This window comes from Apodemus sylvaticus, chromosome 2, assembly GCF_947179515.1.
Source record: "Apodemus sylvaticus chromosome 2, mApoSyl1.1, whole genome shotgun sequence".
Taxonomy (NCBI): domain Eukaryota; kingdom Metazoa; phylum Chordata; class Mammalia; order Rodentia; family Muridae; genus Apodemus; species Apodemus sylvaticus.
The window spans coordinates 100,141,169-100,157,988 of NC_067473.1; the positions used below are offsets into that span (position 1 = coordinate 100,141,169).

The following is a 16,820-nucleotide window of genomic DNA, read 5'->3' on the forward strand; positions in this document are numbered from 1 at the left end:
TGAGGTAACGCAATTAAATACCAATCACACTTGGTATGCACTGACTTATAAGTGGATATTGGCCCAGAAGCTTGGAATACCCAAGATACAACTGACGGACCAAAGGAAACTCAAGCAGAGGATAGCATTGTTGGTCATCAGGAGGAGCTACCCTTGGTCCTGGGGAATGTCATGTCAGTGAAGAGGAAGTAGGTGGGTTGGTGAGTATGGGGAGGGAGATGGGATAGGGGGTTTTTGCAGGGGAAACCAGGAAAGGTAATAACATTTGAAATGTAAACAAAGAAAATATGTAAAAAAAAAAAAAAGGAGAAGAAGAAGAAGAAAAGCTGAAAAGTATTCTGCTATGTAAATTAACCACATTTTTTGTATTCATTCTTCCATTGGGGAGAATCTGAGTTGTTTCCAGTTTCTAGCTATTACAAATAAAGCTGCTATGAACATTAAAAAAAGGGAAAAAGAAATAAAAATATTAGCTGAAATGCCCAACAAAGGGAAAGGAGAACCTGTAGAAGCCATATCTAGAGGCTAGGTAAAGTCCCTGGTTGGGGGATGGGGCAACCCACTCATCTTCAAATTCTTGACCCAGAAGGGCTCCAACCAAAAGGAAATGTACAGGGACATACTGGGAATCAGAGACTGAAGTAAAGGCCATAAAAGACTGCCCCACATGATGATCCATCCCATATATAGACACAAAACTCAGACACTATTTCAGATGTAATGACATGCTTGCTGACAGGAGCCGGTTATACTGTCTCCTGAGAGGCTCTGCCAGAGCCTGACAACTACAGAGGCAGATGCTCACAGCCAATCATTGGACTTAACACGGAATCTGCAATGGAGGAATTAGAAAAAGGATTGAAGGAGCTGAAGGGCTTTACAACCCCATAGGATGAACAACAATGTCAACCAACCAGATAGCCCATGGTCTAAACCACCAACCAAGGAGTACACATGGAGGGACCCATGGCTCCAACCCTATATGTGGCAGAGGATGGCATTATCGGGCATCAATGGGAGAAGAAACCTTTGGTCCCGTGAAAGTTCGATGCCTCAGTGTAGGGGAATGCAAAGGAAGGGAGGCAGGAGTGGGTGGGCAGGTAGGAGCACAACTTCATAGAACCAGGAGGAGGCAGGATGGGATTGAGGGTTTCTTGGTGTTGCTTGGAATTGGAAAATGGGATAACATTTGAAATGTAAATAAATAAAATATCCATGAAAAAAATGTATCTGGGCACATCTTCACTACATGCTTCTTTTCTTTGTTTTTTAACTCCTGCATATCCTGCAGTATTAATTCTGTTCAATAAAATGAACTTCCTCTTACTGGTTTCCTTTAAGACAATGGGCTGACAGGGTGGCTCTGTGAGCAAAGTACTGGTCACAAAGGTATGAGGACCTGGCTCACATCCCAGGTACCCACAAAAAGCCAGATGCAGCAGCAGCATGGACTGTGTTTGGAGTGATGCTATGGCAAGGGGAGAGACAGAAACAAGAGAATCCCACAAGAGCCTGGCCTAAAAAACATTTCATGACTAGGGGTGAACAACAGACCTTCTCTCAGATCTACACCCAAACTTGTCTTCTGATCTCCACCCACACACCATAGGCAAGACAAATTTCCCTCAAACATGAACATGTACAAATATACCGACATCATTTTGCACCAGGGAGCCAGGAGAGTCCACAGACTTCTGTGCACAATGAAAAGACCAAACCTAAGGATTATAGGTATAGACGAGAGCAAGGATTTATATCTTAAAGGCCCAGTAAGTATCTTCAACAAAATTGTAGAAGAAAGCTTCCCTAACCTGTAGAAGGAGATGCCCATAAACATACAAGAAGCCTTCAGAACTCCAAACAGACTGGACCAGAACAGAAAGTCCTTCCAGCACATAATAATCAAAACACCAAATGCACTAAACAAAGAAAGAATATTAAAAGCAGTATCAAAAAATGGTCAAGTAATTTATAAAGGCAGACCTATCAGAATCACACCAGACTTCTCACCAGAGATGATGAAAGCTAGAAGATCCTGGGCAGACCTCATACAGACCCTAAGAGAACACAAATGCCAGCCCAGGTTACTATACCCAGCAAAACTCTCAATCATCATAGATGGAGAAACCAAGATATTCCATGATAAAACCAAATTTACACAATATCTCTGTAAATCTCAAATCGAGCCCTACAATGGATAATTGATGGGAAATGCCAAGAGAAGAAGGTAAACTACACACTAGAAAAAGCAAGAAAGTAATCTTCTTCCAACAAACCCAAGAGAAGATACCCACACAAACATAAAAATAACATCAAAAATAACAGGAAGCAACAATTACTATTCTCTAATATCTCTTAACAACAATGGACTCATTGAAAATTGTTCTTGGCAATTGACTCATTGTCAAGAAAATGTTTGTAATTCTCCTTTTAATTAGTAATTTCTTTTGTGTCTACCATTTTATCTGCATTATTTTTCATGATACTCCTCAGTTTTAATATCTTTCTATATGCTTCGTCTATTTTATCAGAAATGTTTTCAGTGTAAATCTTTGATTTTACCACAAATGTTTCTAATTCCAATTTCAATTAATTTAACTTTATATCTACCATTTTTATGCAAACTTTTCCATTAAATAGTGAATTTTAACATGTTTTTCTATTTATTTCTTGAATTTTACCTGAAATATTTTTCGTGTAAATCTTCAATGTGTTCTGAAAATGTTTATAATTCCACCTTCAATCAACTTAGAATTATCTTTATTCCTATCATTTTATCTATATAATTTCTATGATAATCTTTAATTTTAAGATGTTTTTCTATATATTTCTACAGTTTTATCAGAAATATTTTCCATGTAAATCTTCAAGTTTATCATAAATGTTTATAATTCCACTTTTAATCAACTTAGGAATACTTTCATGCCTACCATTATATTTATATAAAATTTTCCATAATCGTCAATTCTAATATGTTTTTTATATTTTTCTACAATTACTTCAGAAATATTTTCCATGTAAATCTTCAATTCTCTTATAAAATATTTCTATCCCATATTTCAATTATTTTAGCAATGTTTTACATATCTAACACTTTACTCCTTAATTTTCCATGAAAATTGTCAATTTTAACGTGTTTATCTAAAATATTTTTCATGTAAATCTTTAATTTTATCATAAAGTGTTTCTACTTTCCTTTACTTCCCTTTTCAATAAAGAAATAAAAAAAATACAGACATAAAAAGACACATCATACACACGGATCTAAAACATCAATCTGAAAAAATAAGGTAGCATGCCAGGAATTATGTTACTTTTATTCATTGAATTATTTTTCTCTATTACCTCTCAGATAATGCTTTCATTGGGAGTGTACAATTTTGAGGGGTCAAATTGTCCTTTAAAAAATCTTACATTCTTTACATAGTGCATCCACAATTCACTCCCTCACCTCATGTCTCAAAAATACATTTAATAGAGTACACTGCAAGGAAAAGCTGGGTGGTGGTGGTATGCACCTTTAATCCCAGCTCTTAGGAGGCTGAGACAGGGAGATCTGGTCTACAGAGTGAGCTACAGGAAAACCAAGAATAGAGATCCTGTCTCCAAAAAAATGCATTTAGAAGGGTCCTTTAAGACACTGTCAATACGACAAAACAGCAACCAACAGACTAGGAAAAGATCTTTACCAATCCTACATCTGATAGAAGGCTAATATAAAATATATACAAAGAACTCAAAAAGCTAGAATCCAGAGAACCAAATAACCCTATTAAAAATGTGGTACATAGCTAAATAAAGAATTCTCAACTGAGGAATACAGAATAGCTGAGAAATATTCAGCATCTTGAGTCATCAGGGAAATGCAAATCAAACAACCCTGAGATTCTACCTCACACCAGTCAGAATGGCTAAGATGAAAAACTCAGGTGACAGCATATGCTGGTGAGGATATGGAGAATGAGGAACACTCCTTCCTTGTTGGTAAGACTGCAAACTGTTACAACCACTCTGGAAATCAGTTTGGGGGTTCCCCAGAAAATTGGGCACAATAGTACCATAGGATGCTGCTATACAGCTCCTGGGCACATACCCAGAGGATTGTCCAGCATGTTATAAAGAAACATTCTCCACTATGTCCATAACAGCCTTATTTATAAGAGCCAGAAGCTGGAAACAACCCAGATGTTCCTCAGTGGAGAAATGGATACAAAAAACATGATACATTTACACAATGGAATACTGTTCAGCTATTAAAAATAATAAATTCTTAAAATTCTTAGGCAAATGGGTGGCACTGGAAAATATCATCCTGAGTGAGGTACCCCAATCACAAAAGAACACACATGGTATGCATTCACTGATAAGTGGATATTAGTCCAAAAGTTCCAAATATCCAAAATACAATTCACGGATTATATGAAGGTCAAGAAAAAGTAAGAGCAAAGTACGGGTACTTTGGTCCTTCTGAGAAAGGGGAACAAAATACTCACAGAGCAAATATGGAGACAAAGTATAGAGCAGAGACTGAAGGAAAGGCCATCCAGAGACTGTCCTACCTGGGGATTCATCCCAGATAGTCACCAAATTCCAACACTATTGTGGATGCTAAGAAATGCTTGCTAAAAGGGGCCTGGTATAGCTGTCTCCTGAGAAGCCCTGCCAGAGCCTTGCAAATACAGAGTACGGTGCTTAGAACCAACCATTGCACTGAGTGTGGAGTCCCCAATGGGGGAGAAAGGATTAAAGGAGCTGAAGGGGTTTTCAGTCACATAGGAAGTACAACAATATTAACCAACCAGACTCCTCTGAGTTCCCAGGGACTAAGCCACCAACCAAGGAGTACACATGGCTCCAGCTGCATATGTAGCAGAGGATTGCCTTCTCAGGTATTAGTGGAAGGAGAGGTCCTTGATCCTATGAAGGCTCCAAAGATGCCCCAGTGTAGGGGAATAAAATGTAGGTGGGTGGAGGAATACCCTCATAGAAGCAGGGGGAGAAGAAATGGGATAGAGGGTTCCAAGATGGGGGTGGGGAGGAAACCAGGTAAAAGGATAACACGCGAAATGTAAAAGAAAAAAAAATTAAGATAAATAATTCTTTTATTAAAAGGGTCCTTTAAGACACATGTGATGCACTAGTAAATTTCCTGAGCACACCAACTCCCTGTGGGTGAAACAGGAGCAGGTGCCCTTTGAGCAGCAGTACACACTCTACTGAGCTGATTTGCATATGGAGTCATTATCCAACAGCCCAGGCTCCTTTAAGGGCAGCTGCCAGGAGCCTAAGAAGCATCCTCTCTTCCAGCTCTCAGAGATGGAGCCAGACACACTCCTGCTATGGGTGCTGCTGCTCTGGGTTCCAGGTGAGGATGCAGAGAGGTGTTGGGAGTGGCCTCTGTGGCCATCATGAGGCTCCATGCCTCAGAGCTCTTGATTATTATATTAATGCATTTGTAATTAGTTTTAACTTTCCTGATTCCCTATGATTTCCTGGTTTCTCATAGTGATGGGCACAGTATTCTTGAAATTTTTAAGTGAGAAGGTCCTCTACTGGGAAGGTATTCATACAAATATAACAATAATCTGTGTGTTTATTATTCCAGGCTCCACTGGTGACATTGTGCTGACCCAGTCTCCAGCTTCCTTGGCTGTGTCTCTCGGACAGACAGCCACCATCTCTTGCAGGGCCAGCCAAAGTGTCAGTACAGCTATGCACTGGTACCAGCAGAAACCAGGACAGCCACCCAAACTCCTCATCTATCTTGCATCCAACCTAGCATCTGGGGTCCCTGCCAGGTTCAGTGGCAGTGGGTCTGGGACAGACTTCACCCTTACCATCAATCCTGTGGAGGCTGATGATGCTTCAACCTATTACTGTCAGCACAGTAGAGAGCTTCCTCCCACAGTGCTCCAGGGCTGAACAAAAACCTCCAGAGGTTGCAGCTCACTGAGGCTCAGTCTCTCAGTTCTCCCTTATTCTCTGACATCTCAACACAGAGTTCTAGGCTTGTTTGGAAAAAATCTCAAATAATGAAACACGTTTTATAAACAAATGTGTATGTGTGTCCCATCCTTCATGCTTTGTAATTTAATTTTTCCCAATAAAAATATATGATTGTGGGGAGCTCACAGCACAGCTCGTTCCTGAGGCACAGAGCTTAGGCTTCAGTCCTGAGGTCTCTGGCGGTAGCCCTCAGACCTCTCCGCTTCCAGATCCAGATCAGCCTGGGCGGCAACACCACATCTCCAGGTTCTGAAAGAGGCAAGAGGGGCTTCCGGGCGGCCAGCAGGGAGAAGTTGGTATGCTCCAGTGAATCCAGCGGGCCCCAGCAGGAACCTTCAGGCACCTGCTTTGGGATCTGAACAGCCTGGGCCACAGCACTCTGTCTCCAGGAAGTGCAGGAGACCTGGTGTACACCCAGTGGCAGTCTGGGAGCTCACAGCACAGCTCATTCCTCTGGCACAGAGCTTAGGCTTCAGTCCTGAGGCCCCTGGCGGTAGCCCTCAGACCTCTCCGCTTCCAGATCCAGATCAGCCTGTGCGGCAACACCACATCTCCAGGTCCTGAAAGAGGCAAGAGGGGCTTCCCGGCGGCTAGCTGGGAGAAGTCTGTGTGCTCCTTTGAATCCAGCGGGACACAGCAGGAGCCTTCAGGTGTCTGCTTCGGGGTCTGAACAGCCTGGGTAACAGTACCCTGTCTCCAGGCAGTGCAGGAGGTAAGCTGTGCACCAGAGGCCACCTGGGAAGGGGCAGCTTGCACTGGTGAGTCCAGCATTGACAAGACCAACTAACACCAGTGAGAACTAGATGGCAAAAGGCAAACGCAGGAATGTCACTAACAGAAATCAAGGCAATATGGCAACATCTGAACCCAATTCTCCTCTACCAGATGTTGGTATGTCCTGGATACCCCATCACACCAGTAAAACAAGATTTGGATTTAAAATCATTGGTCATGATGCTGGTAGAGGAACACATGAAGGACATACTAAAGAAATTCAGGAAAAAATGGATCAAAAGTTAGAAGCCCTTGCAAGGGAAACACAAAAATCATTCAAAGAAATCCAGGAGAATACAAAAGCCAATAATGAGGAAACACAAAAAACACTTAAAGAAATACAGGAGAACTTTGGTCAACACGCTGAGGTCATGAAAGAGGAAACACAAAAATCTCTTAAAAAAAGCACAGGACCAGATGGTTTCAGTGCAGAATTCTACCAGACCTTCAAAGAAGAGTTAACACCAATACTCTTCAAACTATTCCACAAAATAGAAACAGAAGGAACACTACCCAATTCCTTCTACGAAGCCACAATTACGCTGATACCAAAGCCACACAAAGATCCAACAAAGAAAGAGAACTTCAGACCAATTTCCCTTATGAACATCGATACAAAAATACTCAATAAAATTCTTGCCAACCGAATCCAAGAACACATCAAAACGATCATCCACCATGATCAAGTAGGCTTTATCCCGGGAATGCAGGGTTGGTTCAATATACGGAAATCCATCAATACAATCCACTACATAAACAAACTCAAAGAACAAAACCACATGGTCATTTCATTGGATGCTGAAAAAGCATTTGACAAAATTCAGCATCCTTTCATGCTTAAAGTCTTGGAGAGAACAGGAATTCAAGGCCCATACCTAAACATAGTAAAAGCAATATACAGCAAACCGGTAGCCAGCATCAAACTAAATGGAGAGAAACTTGAAGCAATCCCACTGAAATCAGGGACCAGACAAGGCTGCCCCCTTTCTCCTTATCTTTTCAATATTGTACTTGAGGTACTAGCTCGGGCAATTCGACAACATAAGGAGGTCAAAGGGATACAAATTGGAAAGGAGGAAGTCAAACTATCATTATTTGCAGACGACATGATAGTCTACCTAAGTGACCCAAAAAACTCCACTAGAGAGCTCCTACAGCTGATAAACAACTTCAGCAAAGTGGCAGGTTATAAAATCAACTCAAGCAAATCAGTGGCCTTCCTATACTCAAAGGATAAGCAGGCTGAGAAAGAAATTAGGGAAATGACCCCCTTCACAATAGCCACAAACAGTATAAAGTATCTTGGGGTGACTCTTACCAAACATGCGAAAGATCTGTATGACAAGAACTTCAAGACTCTGAAGAAGGAAATGGAAGAAGACCTCAAAAAATGGGAAAACCTCCCATGCTCATGGATCGGTAGAATCAATATAGTTAAAATGGCCATTTTGCCTAAAGCACTATACAGATTCAATGCAATACCCATCAAAATCCCAACTCAATTCTTCACAGAGTTAGAAAGAGCAATTATCAAATTCATCTGGAACAACAAAAAACCCAGGATAGCTAAAACTATTCTCAGTAACAAAAGAAAATCTGGGGGAATCAGTATCCCTGACCTCAAGCAATACTACAGAGCAATAGTGTTAAAAACTGCATGGTATTGGTACAGTGACAGGCAGGAGGATCAATGGAACAGGATTGAAGATCCAGAAATGAACCCACACACCTATGGCCACTTGATCCTCGACAAAGAGGCTGAAAACATCCAATGGAAAAAAGATAGCCTTTTCAACAAATGGTGCTGGTTCAACTGGAGGTCAGCATGCAGAAGACTGCGAATTGACCCATCCTTGTCTCCTTGTACTAAGCTCAAATCCAAATGGATCAAGGACCTCCAGATAAAGCCAGACACTCTGAAGCTAATAGAAAAGAAACTGGGGAAGATCCTTGAGGACATCGGTACAGGGAGAAAGTTTCTGAACAGAACACCAATAGCGTATGCTCTAAGAGCAAGAATTGACAAATGGGACCTCATAAGGTTACAGAGTTTCTGTAAGGCAAAGGACACCATCAAGAGGACAGATCGGCAACCAACAAATTGGGAAAAGATCTTCACCAATCCTACATCAGATAGAGGGCTAATATCCAATATATATAAAGAACTCAAGAAGTTAGACTCCAGAAAACCGAACAACCCTATTAAAAAATGGGGTACAGAGTTAAACAAAGAATTCTCACCTGAAGAACTTCAGATGGCGGAGAAGCATCTTAAAAAATGCTCAACTTCATTAGTCATTAGGGAAATGCAAATCAAAACAACCCTAAGATTTCATCTTACACCAGTCAGAATGGCTAAGATTAAAAATTCAGGAGACAGCAGGTGTTGGAGAGGGTGTGGAGAAAGAGGAACACTCCTCCACTGCTGGTGGGGTTGCAAATGGGTACAACCACTCTGGAAAGCAGTCTGGCGGTTCCTCCGAAAACTGGGCACCTCACTTCCAGAAGATCCTGCTATACCACTCCTGGGCATATACCCAGAGGATTCCCCACCACGTAATAAGGATACATGCTCTACTATGTTCATAGCAGCCCTATTTATAATTGCCAGATGCTGGAAAGAACCCAGGTATCCCTCAACAGAAGAGTGGATGCAAAAAATGTGGTATATCTACACAATGGAGTACTATTCAGCCATTAGAAACAATGAATTCATGAAATTCTTAGGCAAATGGATGGAGCTAGAGAACATCATACTAAGTGAGGTAACCCAGACTCAAAAGGTGAATCATGGTATGCACTCACTAATAAGTGGTTATTAACCTAGAAAACTGGAATACCCAAAACATAATCCACACATCAAATGAGATACAAGAAGAAAGCTGGAGTGGTCCCTGGTTCTGGAAAGACTCAGTGAAACAGTATTTGGCAAAACCAGAACGGGGAACTGGGAAGGGGTGGGAGGGAGGACAGGGGAAGAGAAGGGGGCTTACGGGACTTTAGGGGAGTGGGGGTGGGGCTAGAAAAGGGGAAAGCATTTGAAATGTAAATAAATTATATTGAATAAAAAAAAAAGAAAAAAAAAGAAATACAGGAAAGCACAAACAAGCAAGTGAAGGAGCTAAGCAAAACCATCCAGGATCTAAAATCAGAAGTAGAAACAACTAAGAAAACTCAAAGGGAGACAACTTTGGAGATAGAAAGCCTTGGGAAGAAATCAGTGGACATAGATGCAAATATCAACAACAAAATACAAGAGAAAGAAGAAAGAATCTCAGATGCGGAAGATACCATAGAAACCATGGACTCAACAGTTAAAGAAAATGCAAAAAGCAAAAAGCTTGTACCCAAAATATCCAGGAAATCCAGGACACAATGAGAAGACCAAACCTAAGGATTATAGGCATAGATGAGAGTGAAGATTTACAACTTAAAGGGCCAGCAAATATCCTCAATAAAATTATGGAAGAAAACTTCCCTAACCTAAAGAGAGAGATGCCCATGAATATACAAGAAGCCTACAGAAATCCAAACAGACTGGACCAGAAGAGAAATACTTCCCGTCACATAATAATCAAAACACCAAATGTACTAAACAAAGAAAGAATATTAAAGGCAGTAAGAGAAAAAGGCCAAGTAACATATAAAGGAAGACCCATCAGAAACACAGCAGACTTTTCACCTGAGACTATGAAGACTAGAAGATCCTGGGCTGATCTCATGCAGACTCTAGGAGAACACAAATGCCAGCCAAAACTACTATATCCAGCGAAACTCTCAATCACCGTAGATGGAGAAACTAAGATATTCCATGACAAAACCAAGTTTACCCAATTTCTATCCACAAACCCAGCCCTACAAAGGATAATAGGAGGAAAACACCAATAAAAGGAGGGAAACTTCACCCTGGAAAAAGCAAGATAGTAACCTTTCATCAAACCCAAAAGAAGTTAACCAATCAAATTTAAAAAATAACGTCAAAAATGATAGGAAGTAACAATCACTATTCCTTAATATCTCTTAACATCAATGGACTTAATGCCCCAATAAAAAGACACAGACTAACTGACTGGATTCGTAAACAGAACCCTACATTTTGCTGCTTACAGGAAACACACCTCAGGGTCAAAGACAAACACTACCTTAGAGTAAAAGGCTGGAAAACAATTTTACAAGCAAATGGTCTCAGGAAACAAGCTGGAGTAGCCATTTTAATATCAGATAAAATTGACTTTCATCCCAAAGTCATCAAAAGAGACTCTGAGGGACACTTCTTGCTGGTCAAAGGAAAAATCCACCAAGAACAGGATTGAAGATCCAGAAATAAACCCACACAAGTATGGCCACCTGATCTTTGACAAAGGGGCTGAAAATATCCAAAGGAAAAAAGATAGCCTTTTCAACAAATGGTGCTGGTTCAACTGGAGGTCAGCATGCAGAAGAATGCGAATTGATCCATCCTTGTCTCCTTGTACTAAGCTCAACTCCAAATGGACCAAGGACCTCCACATAAAGCCAGACACTCTGAAGCTAATAGAAAAGAAACTGAGTAAGACCCTTGAGGACATCGGTACAGGGAGAAAGTTTCTGAAGAGATCACCAATAGCATATGCTCTAAGATCAAGAATTGACAAATGGGACCTCATAAAATTACAAAGTTTCTGTAAAGCAAAGGACACCATCAAAAAGACAAATCGGCAACCAACAAATTGGGAAAAGATGTTCACCAACCCTACATCAGATAGAGGGCTAATATCCAATATATATAAAGAAAGTTACACTCCAGAAAACCAAATAAACCTATTAAAAAATGGAGTACAGAGTTAAACAAAGAATTTTCACCTGAAGAACTTCGGATGGTGAAGAAGTATCTTAAAAAATGCTCAACTTCATTAGTCATCAGGGAAATGCAAATCAAAAGAACCCTGAGATTTCACCTTACACCAGTCAGAATGGTTAAGATTAAAAATTCATGAGACAGCAGGTGTTGGCGAGGATGTGGAGAAAGAGGAACACTCCTCCACTGCTGGTGGGGTAGCAAATTGGTACAACCACTCTGGAAATCAGTCTGGCAGTTCCTCCGAAAACTGGGCACCTCACTTCCAGAACATCCTGCTATACCACTCATGGGCATATACCCAGAAGATTCCCTAGCATGTAATAAGGATACATGTTCCACTATGTTCATAGCAGCCCTATTTATAATAGCCAGAAGCTGGAAAGAACCCAGGTGTCCCTCAACAGAAGAGTGGATGCAAAAAATGTGGTATATATACACAATGGAGTACTATTCAGCTATTAGAAACAATGAATTCATGAAATTCTTAGGCAAATGGGTGGAGCTGGAGAACATCATACTAAGTGAGGTAACCCAGTCTCAAAAGATGAATCATGGTATGCACTCACTAATAAGTGGATAGTAACCTAGAAAACTGGAATACCCAAAACATAATCCACACATCAAATGAGGTACAAGAAGAACGGAGGAGTGGCCCCTTGTTCTGGAAAGACTCAGTGAAGCAGTATAGGGCAAAACCAGAACAGGGAAATAGGAAGGGTTGGGTGGGAAAACATGGGGAGAGAAGGGGGCTTATGGGACTTTCAGGGAGTGGGGGTCTAGAAAAGGGGAAATGATTTGAAATGTAAATAAAAAATATATCGAATAAAAAAATTAAAAAAAAAAGGATTTCGAAATAGCCTTACAAATAACTGCTACATTTAAGGACAGTCAAGAAATTTAAAAAGTAACTTGTAAGCAAAGGAAGCTGCCATGACCCATCCACTGTGAAAGAGGCAACACAAGAGGTTAGACTATCTTTGGAAGCAGAATTCCCTGCATCTCAACCCCTCCTCCCCACAAGTCATCCAACAGCACTATTAAGTTCTTAGGCTGTTATCTTCAGCTCTTGCTGATGAGACACCATACTATTCCAGGAGCTGCACATGATTCTGAGAACTGAAAGGAAGGAAGTACCCTTCCTTCTAGATTCTGAAACTATATAACTATTCAAGTATATGTTCTAATATGGTTTTTACCTCCTCTCTCAATATACCATGAAAGACATCAGAGAAAAAGCCTGATTCCATACATCTCTCAATTACTGATCTTTATGTATCTTCCATCTTCTTCCATAACTACTTAATCTATCTTCCATATTCTTCCATAACTACTTAATGAAACCATGTATCACAGCTCCTGTGCTAGAAAGAGACATTCTGGCCCAAATCCATCCCACTAGTCTTGTGACTCCATAGCCGGCTACTTACTTGTCCCTCATTGAAAAAAATCATAATCCAGGACTTTCAATGACACAGAAAAAAGTTCACAATGCCTCCACCACCATCCCAGTCCAAGTTCATCCCAAGAACCCCTTTCTTTTCCTCATCAAAGACAGTGTCCTCTAAAATTGTAATCTTAAAAGGAATTGGAAATCAATCATGATTTAAAGATGACTTCAAGTCACAGGCTCTCAAAATCAAGCAAAAGTCCCTGTAACATCCCAATGTTGGATGTTCAAAAGACTAGTGAATAATGGAAGTCAATAAGGGTCTCCTCCTTATTAACCAGGCCATAATTTCTACCTACCTAGGAGCCCCCAATTCCTATCCTTTGGTAACACAAATCCCTGAGAGGACCAAATGGTTCACAGTTACAGATTTAAATGGTCCGTTTTTCTGCATGTCTTTACAACCTGATTGCCAATATCTTTTTGCATTTGAGGATCTTTTGAATGAAACCACCAAAATCTCTTGAACTATATTGCCCCAAAATTTACAAGACAGTCCTCACATATTTGGACAGACACCGTCATGGGACCTAGCTAAATTCTCTTACTTACAAGTTAATGTTCTCCAGTAAGCAGATAACATCTTCCTTGGTTCCTTCATTGGTGATATCTCTTAGGAAAGAATTACATAAGAAATTGGAGCTAAAAAATATCACCCTGAGTGAGGTCACCCAATCACAAAAGAATACACACAGTATGCACTTGCTGATAAGTGGATATATGACCCAAATCTAGGGGTAAACCCAAGATACAACTCACAGACCACATGAAGCTCAAGAAAAAGGAAGACCAAAGTATGTATATTTTGATCCTTAATGGAAAGTGAATCAAAATACCCATGATTCACAGCCAACCAATAGAATGAGCATAGGGTCCCCTGTGGATCAGCTAGAAAAAGTACCCAAGGAGCTGAAGAGGCTTGCAGCTCTGCAGGAGGAACAATAATATGTACCAACCAGTATCCCCAGAGCTCCCAGGAACTAAGCCACCAACGAAAGAGTATACATGGAGGGACCCATGTCTCCAGCTACACAATGAGAAGACCAAACCTAAGGATTATAGGCATAGATGAGAGTGAAGATTTACAACTTAAAGGGCCAGCAAATATCTTCAATAAAATTATGGAAGAAAACTTCCCTAACCTAAAGAGAGTGATGCCCATGAATATACAAGAAGCCTACAGAACTCCAAACAGACTGGACCAGAACAGAAATACTTCCCGTCACATAATAATCAAAACACCAAATGTTCTAAACAAAGAAAGAATAATAAAGGCAGTAAGAGACATGTGATGCTCTAGTAAATTTCCTGAGCACACCAACTCCCTCTTGGTGAAACAGGAGCAAGTGCCCTTTGAGCAGCAGTACACACTCTACTGAGATGATTTGCATCTGGAGTCATTATCCAACAGCCCAGGCTCCTTTAAGGGCAGCTGCCAGGAGCCTAAGAAGCATCCTCTCTTCAAGCTCTCAGAGATGGAGCCAGACACTCTCCTGCTATGGGTGCTGCTGCTCTGGGTTCCAGGTGAGAATGTAGAGAGGTGTTGGGAGAGGCCTCTGTGGGGCTCCCAATCATGAGGCTCCATGCCTCAGAGCTCTTGATTATTATATTAATGCATTTGTAATTAGTTTTAACTTTCCTGATTCCCTGTGATTTCCTGGTTTCTCATAGTGATGGGCACAGTATTCTTGAAATTTTTAAGTGAAAAGGTCCTCTACTGGGAAGGTGTTCATACAAATATAACAATAATCTGTGTGTTTATCATTCCAGGCTCCACTGGTGACATTGTGCTGACCCAGTCTCCTTCTTCCTTGGCTGTGTCTCTCGGGCAGAGGGTCACCATCTCCTGCAGTGTCAGTACATCTAGCTATAGTTATATGCACTGGTACCAACAGAAACCAGGACAGCCACCCAAACTCCTCATCTATCGTGCATCCAACCTAGCATCTGGGGTCCCTGCCAGGTTCAGTGGCAGTGGGTCTGGGACAGACTTCACACTCACCATCAATCCTGTGGAGGCTGATGATGCTGCAACCTATTACTGTCAGCACAGTAGAGAGCTTCCTCCCACAGTGCTCCAGGGCTGAACAAAAACCTCCAGAGGTTGCAGCTCACTGAGGCTCAGTCTCTCAGTTCTCCCTTATTCTCTGACATCTCAACACAGAGTTCTAGGCTTGTTTGGAAAAAATCTCAAATAATGAAACACGTTTTATAAACAAATGTGTATGTGTGTCCCATCCTTCATGCTTTGTAATTTAATTATATCCCAACAAAATATATGTTTTTATAATTATTATTTATCATTTAAATTTTTATTAACACATATTTATCTTTGGATAATTTTCTCTTCTCCCCTCACTCCCTGACCACATCTCTGCCTGTTCCCTCACCCTCAAAATCCTCCTTTGACTTTTCAGTCACTGAAGGCTTACTGTCTGATTTATACTTCTGAAAATAGATAAAGATAATAAATACAAATTATGTCACTAAGAAATAGTGTTAACCAAAGACATTTACAGAAGTGAGTTTTGTGTGTGTGTCAGTGTTTGTGTGTGTGTCAGTGTTTGTGTGTGTGTGTCTCAGTGTGTATATGTGTGTCAGTATATGTTTGGGTGTGTGTACGTACAACCTGCAGGAGTTAGGAGTCAGTTCTTTCTTTTCACCAAGTCCAGTCTGGGAATCAAACCTAGGTCATCAGTCTTCCGTGAGCATGCTTACTGGTTCGGGGTAAGAAACAGTGCTACGCTGGGGTACTATTTCTTTCCCTTCAATTATTTTTTTTAATATTTTTATTTTCTATATTTTTTGTTTACATTCCAAATGATTTCCCCTTTCCCGGATCCCCCCTCCCCATATGTCCCATAAACCTTCTTCTCTCCAGCCATTCTCCAATCACCTCCCTCCTTTTTTCTCTGTCCTTATATTCCCCTCCAATGCTAGATCAATCCTTTCCAGGATCAGGACCCTCTCCATTCTTCTTCATGGGAATTATTATTTTTAATTGTGTACATGGGGAGAAGGCTGCAAGTATGAGTTCTCATAGCAGTCAGAAGGGGACATCAGATCCCAGGGAGCTGGAGATACAGGAGGTTTTGAACTCATTGATGTGGGTGCTTAAAACCAAACTTCGGTCCTCTGCAAGAACAAGAAGGCCTCTGAACTGCTAACTCATTTATTTACCTCTGATCTACTATTTATTAAGGTACTCCTTTAGAATTAGTAACTCTTTTTTCCCCTGAAACAATGGAAGACTTAATGGGAGCATAGTTGTCCATCATTTAAGTTAAAAAGAGCATTGAGTAGTTAAGTTTGTCTGATAAACATTCAAATACAGGCATGCATTCCCATCCCAGTGTTCTTATACTCCAATTGCTTTTCTTTGCTTGCCCTTACAAACAGCCTGCTATAGTCACTTAGAAACATAGGCTGTGCTACAGTTATTTTCCTGCTTCTGTTCCAATGTCTCAATCTCTGTGTCCATTCTCAAATTAAGTTTTAGTTTCAGATTTATTGATTTTTCCTTTTGTCGTGATCAAATACTCATTTTTAACAGCTTCTGTATTTGTGTTCAAGGTCTTCCTGCTCTTTTCTTTCTTCCTGTCTTCCTTTCTTTGTTCATCTTTTGTATATGGGTTATAAAAATACGTAAGTGAAAGTAGCATGTACTACACATGGAGGACAAAGGACAACACTAGGTGTTGGTCCTCAAATTTCTTGTTTGAGACAGGGTGTCATTAGGGAACTTTCCAGATA

General features: G+C 40.6%; 2 long non-coding RNA genes and 1 gene segment (V, D, J or C); 1 reads left to right on the plus strand and 2 right to left on the minus strand.

Annotated features, from left to right (window-relative positions):
• Positions 1-15,138, minus strand: part of LOC127677182 (uncharacterized) — a 326,506-nt gene extending 311,368 nt beyond the window's left edge. For all 3 annotated transcript variants that reach the window (XR_007976502.1, XR_007976503.1, XR_007976504.1), the window contains exon 1: positions 15,103-15,138. This is a non-coding gene — a long non-coding RNA (uncharacterized LOC127677182). The remainder of the gene's footprint in view (positions 1-15,102) is intronic.
• Positions 5,218-16,820, plus strand: part of LOC127677136 (Ig kappa chain V-III region MOPC 321-like) — a 198,845-nt gene continuing 187,242 nt past the window's right edge. Inside the window, 1 exon segment of the V gene segment in view lies at positions 5,218-5,365. Coding sequence covers positions 5,233-5,365 — 133 coding nt within the window.
• Positions 5,719-15,106, minus strand: LOC127677186 (uncharacterized). Its single transcript, XR_007976509.1, has 2 exons — positions 15,008-15,106; positions 5,719-5,775 (listed from the first exon to the last, which is right to left on the minus strand). It is a non-coding gene; the product is annotated as an uncharacterized LOC127677186 (long non-coding RNA).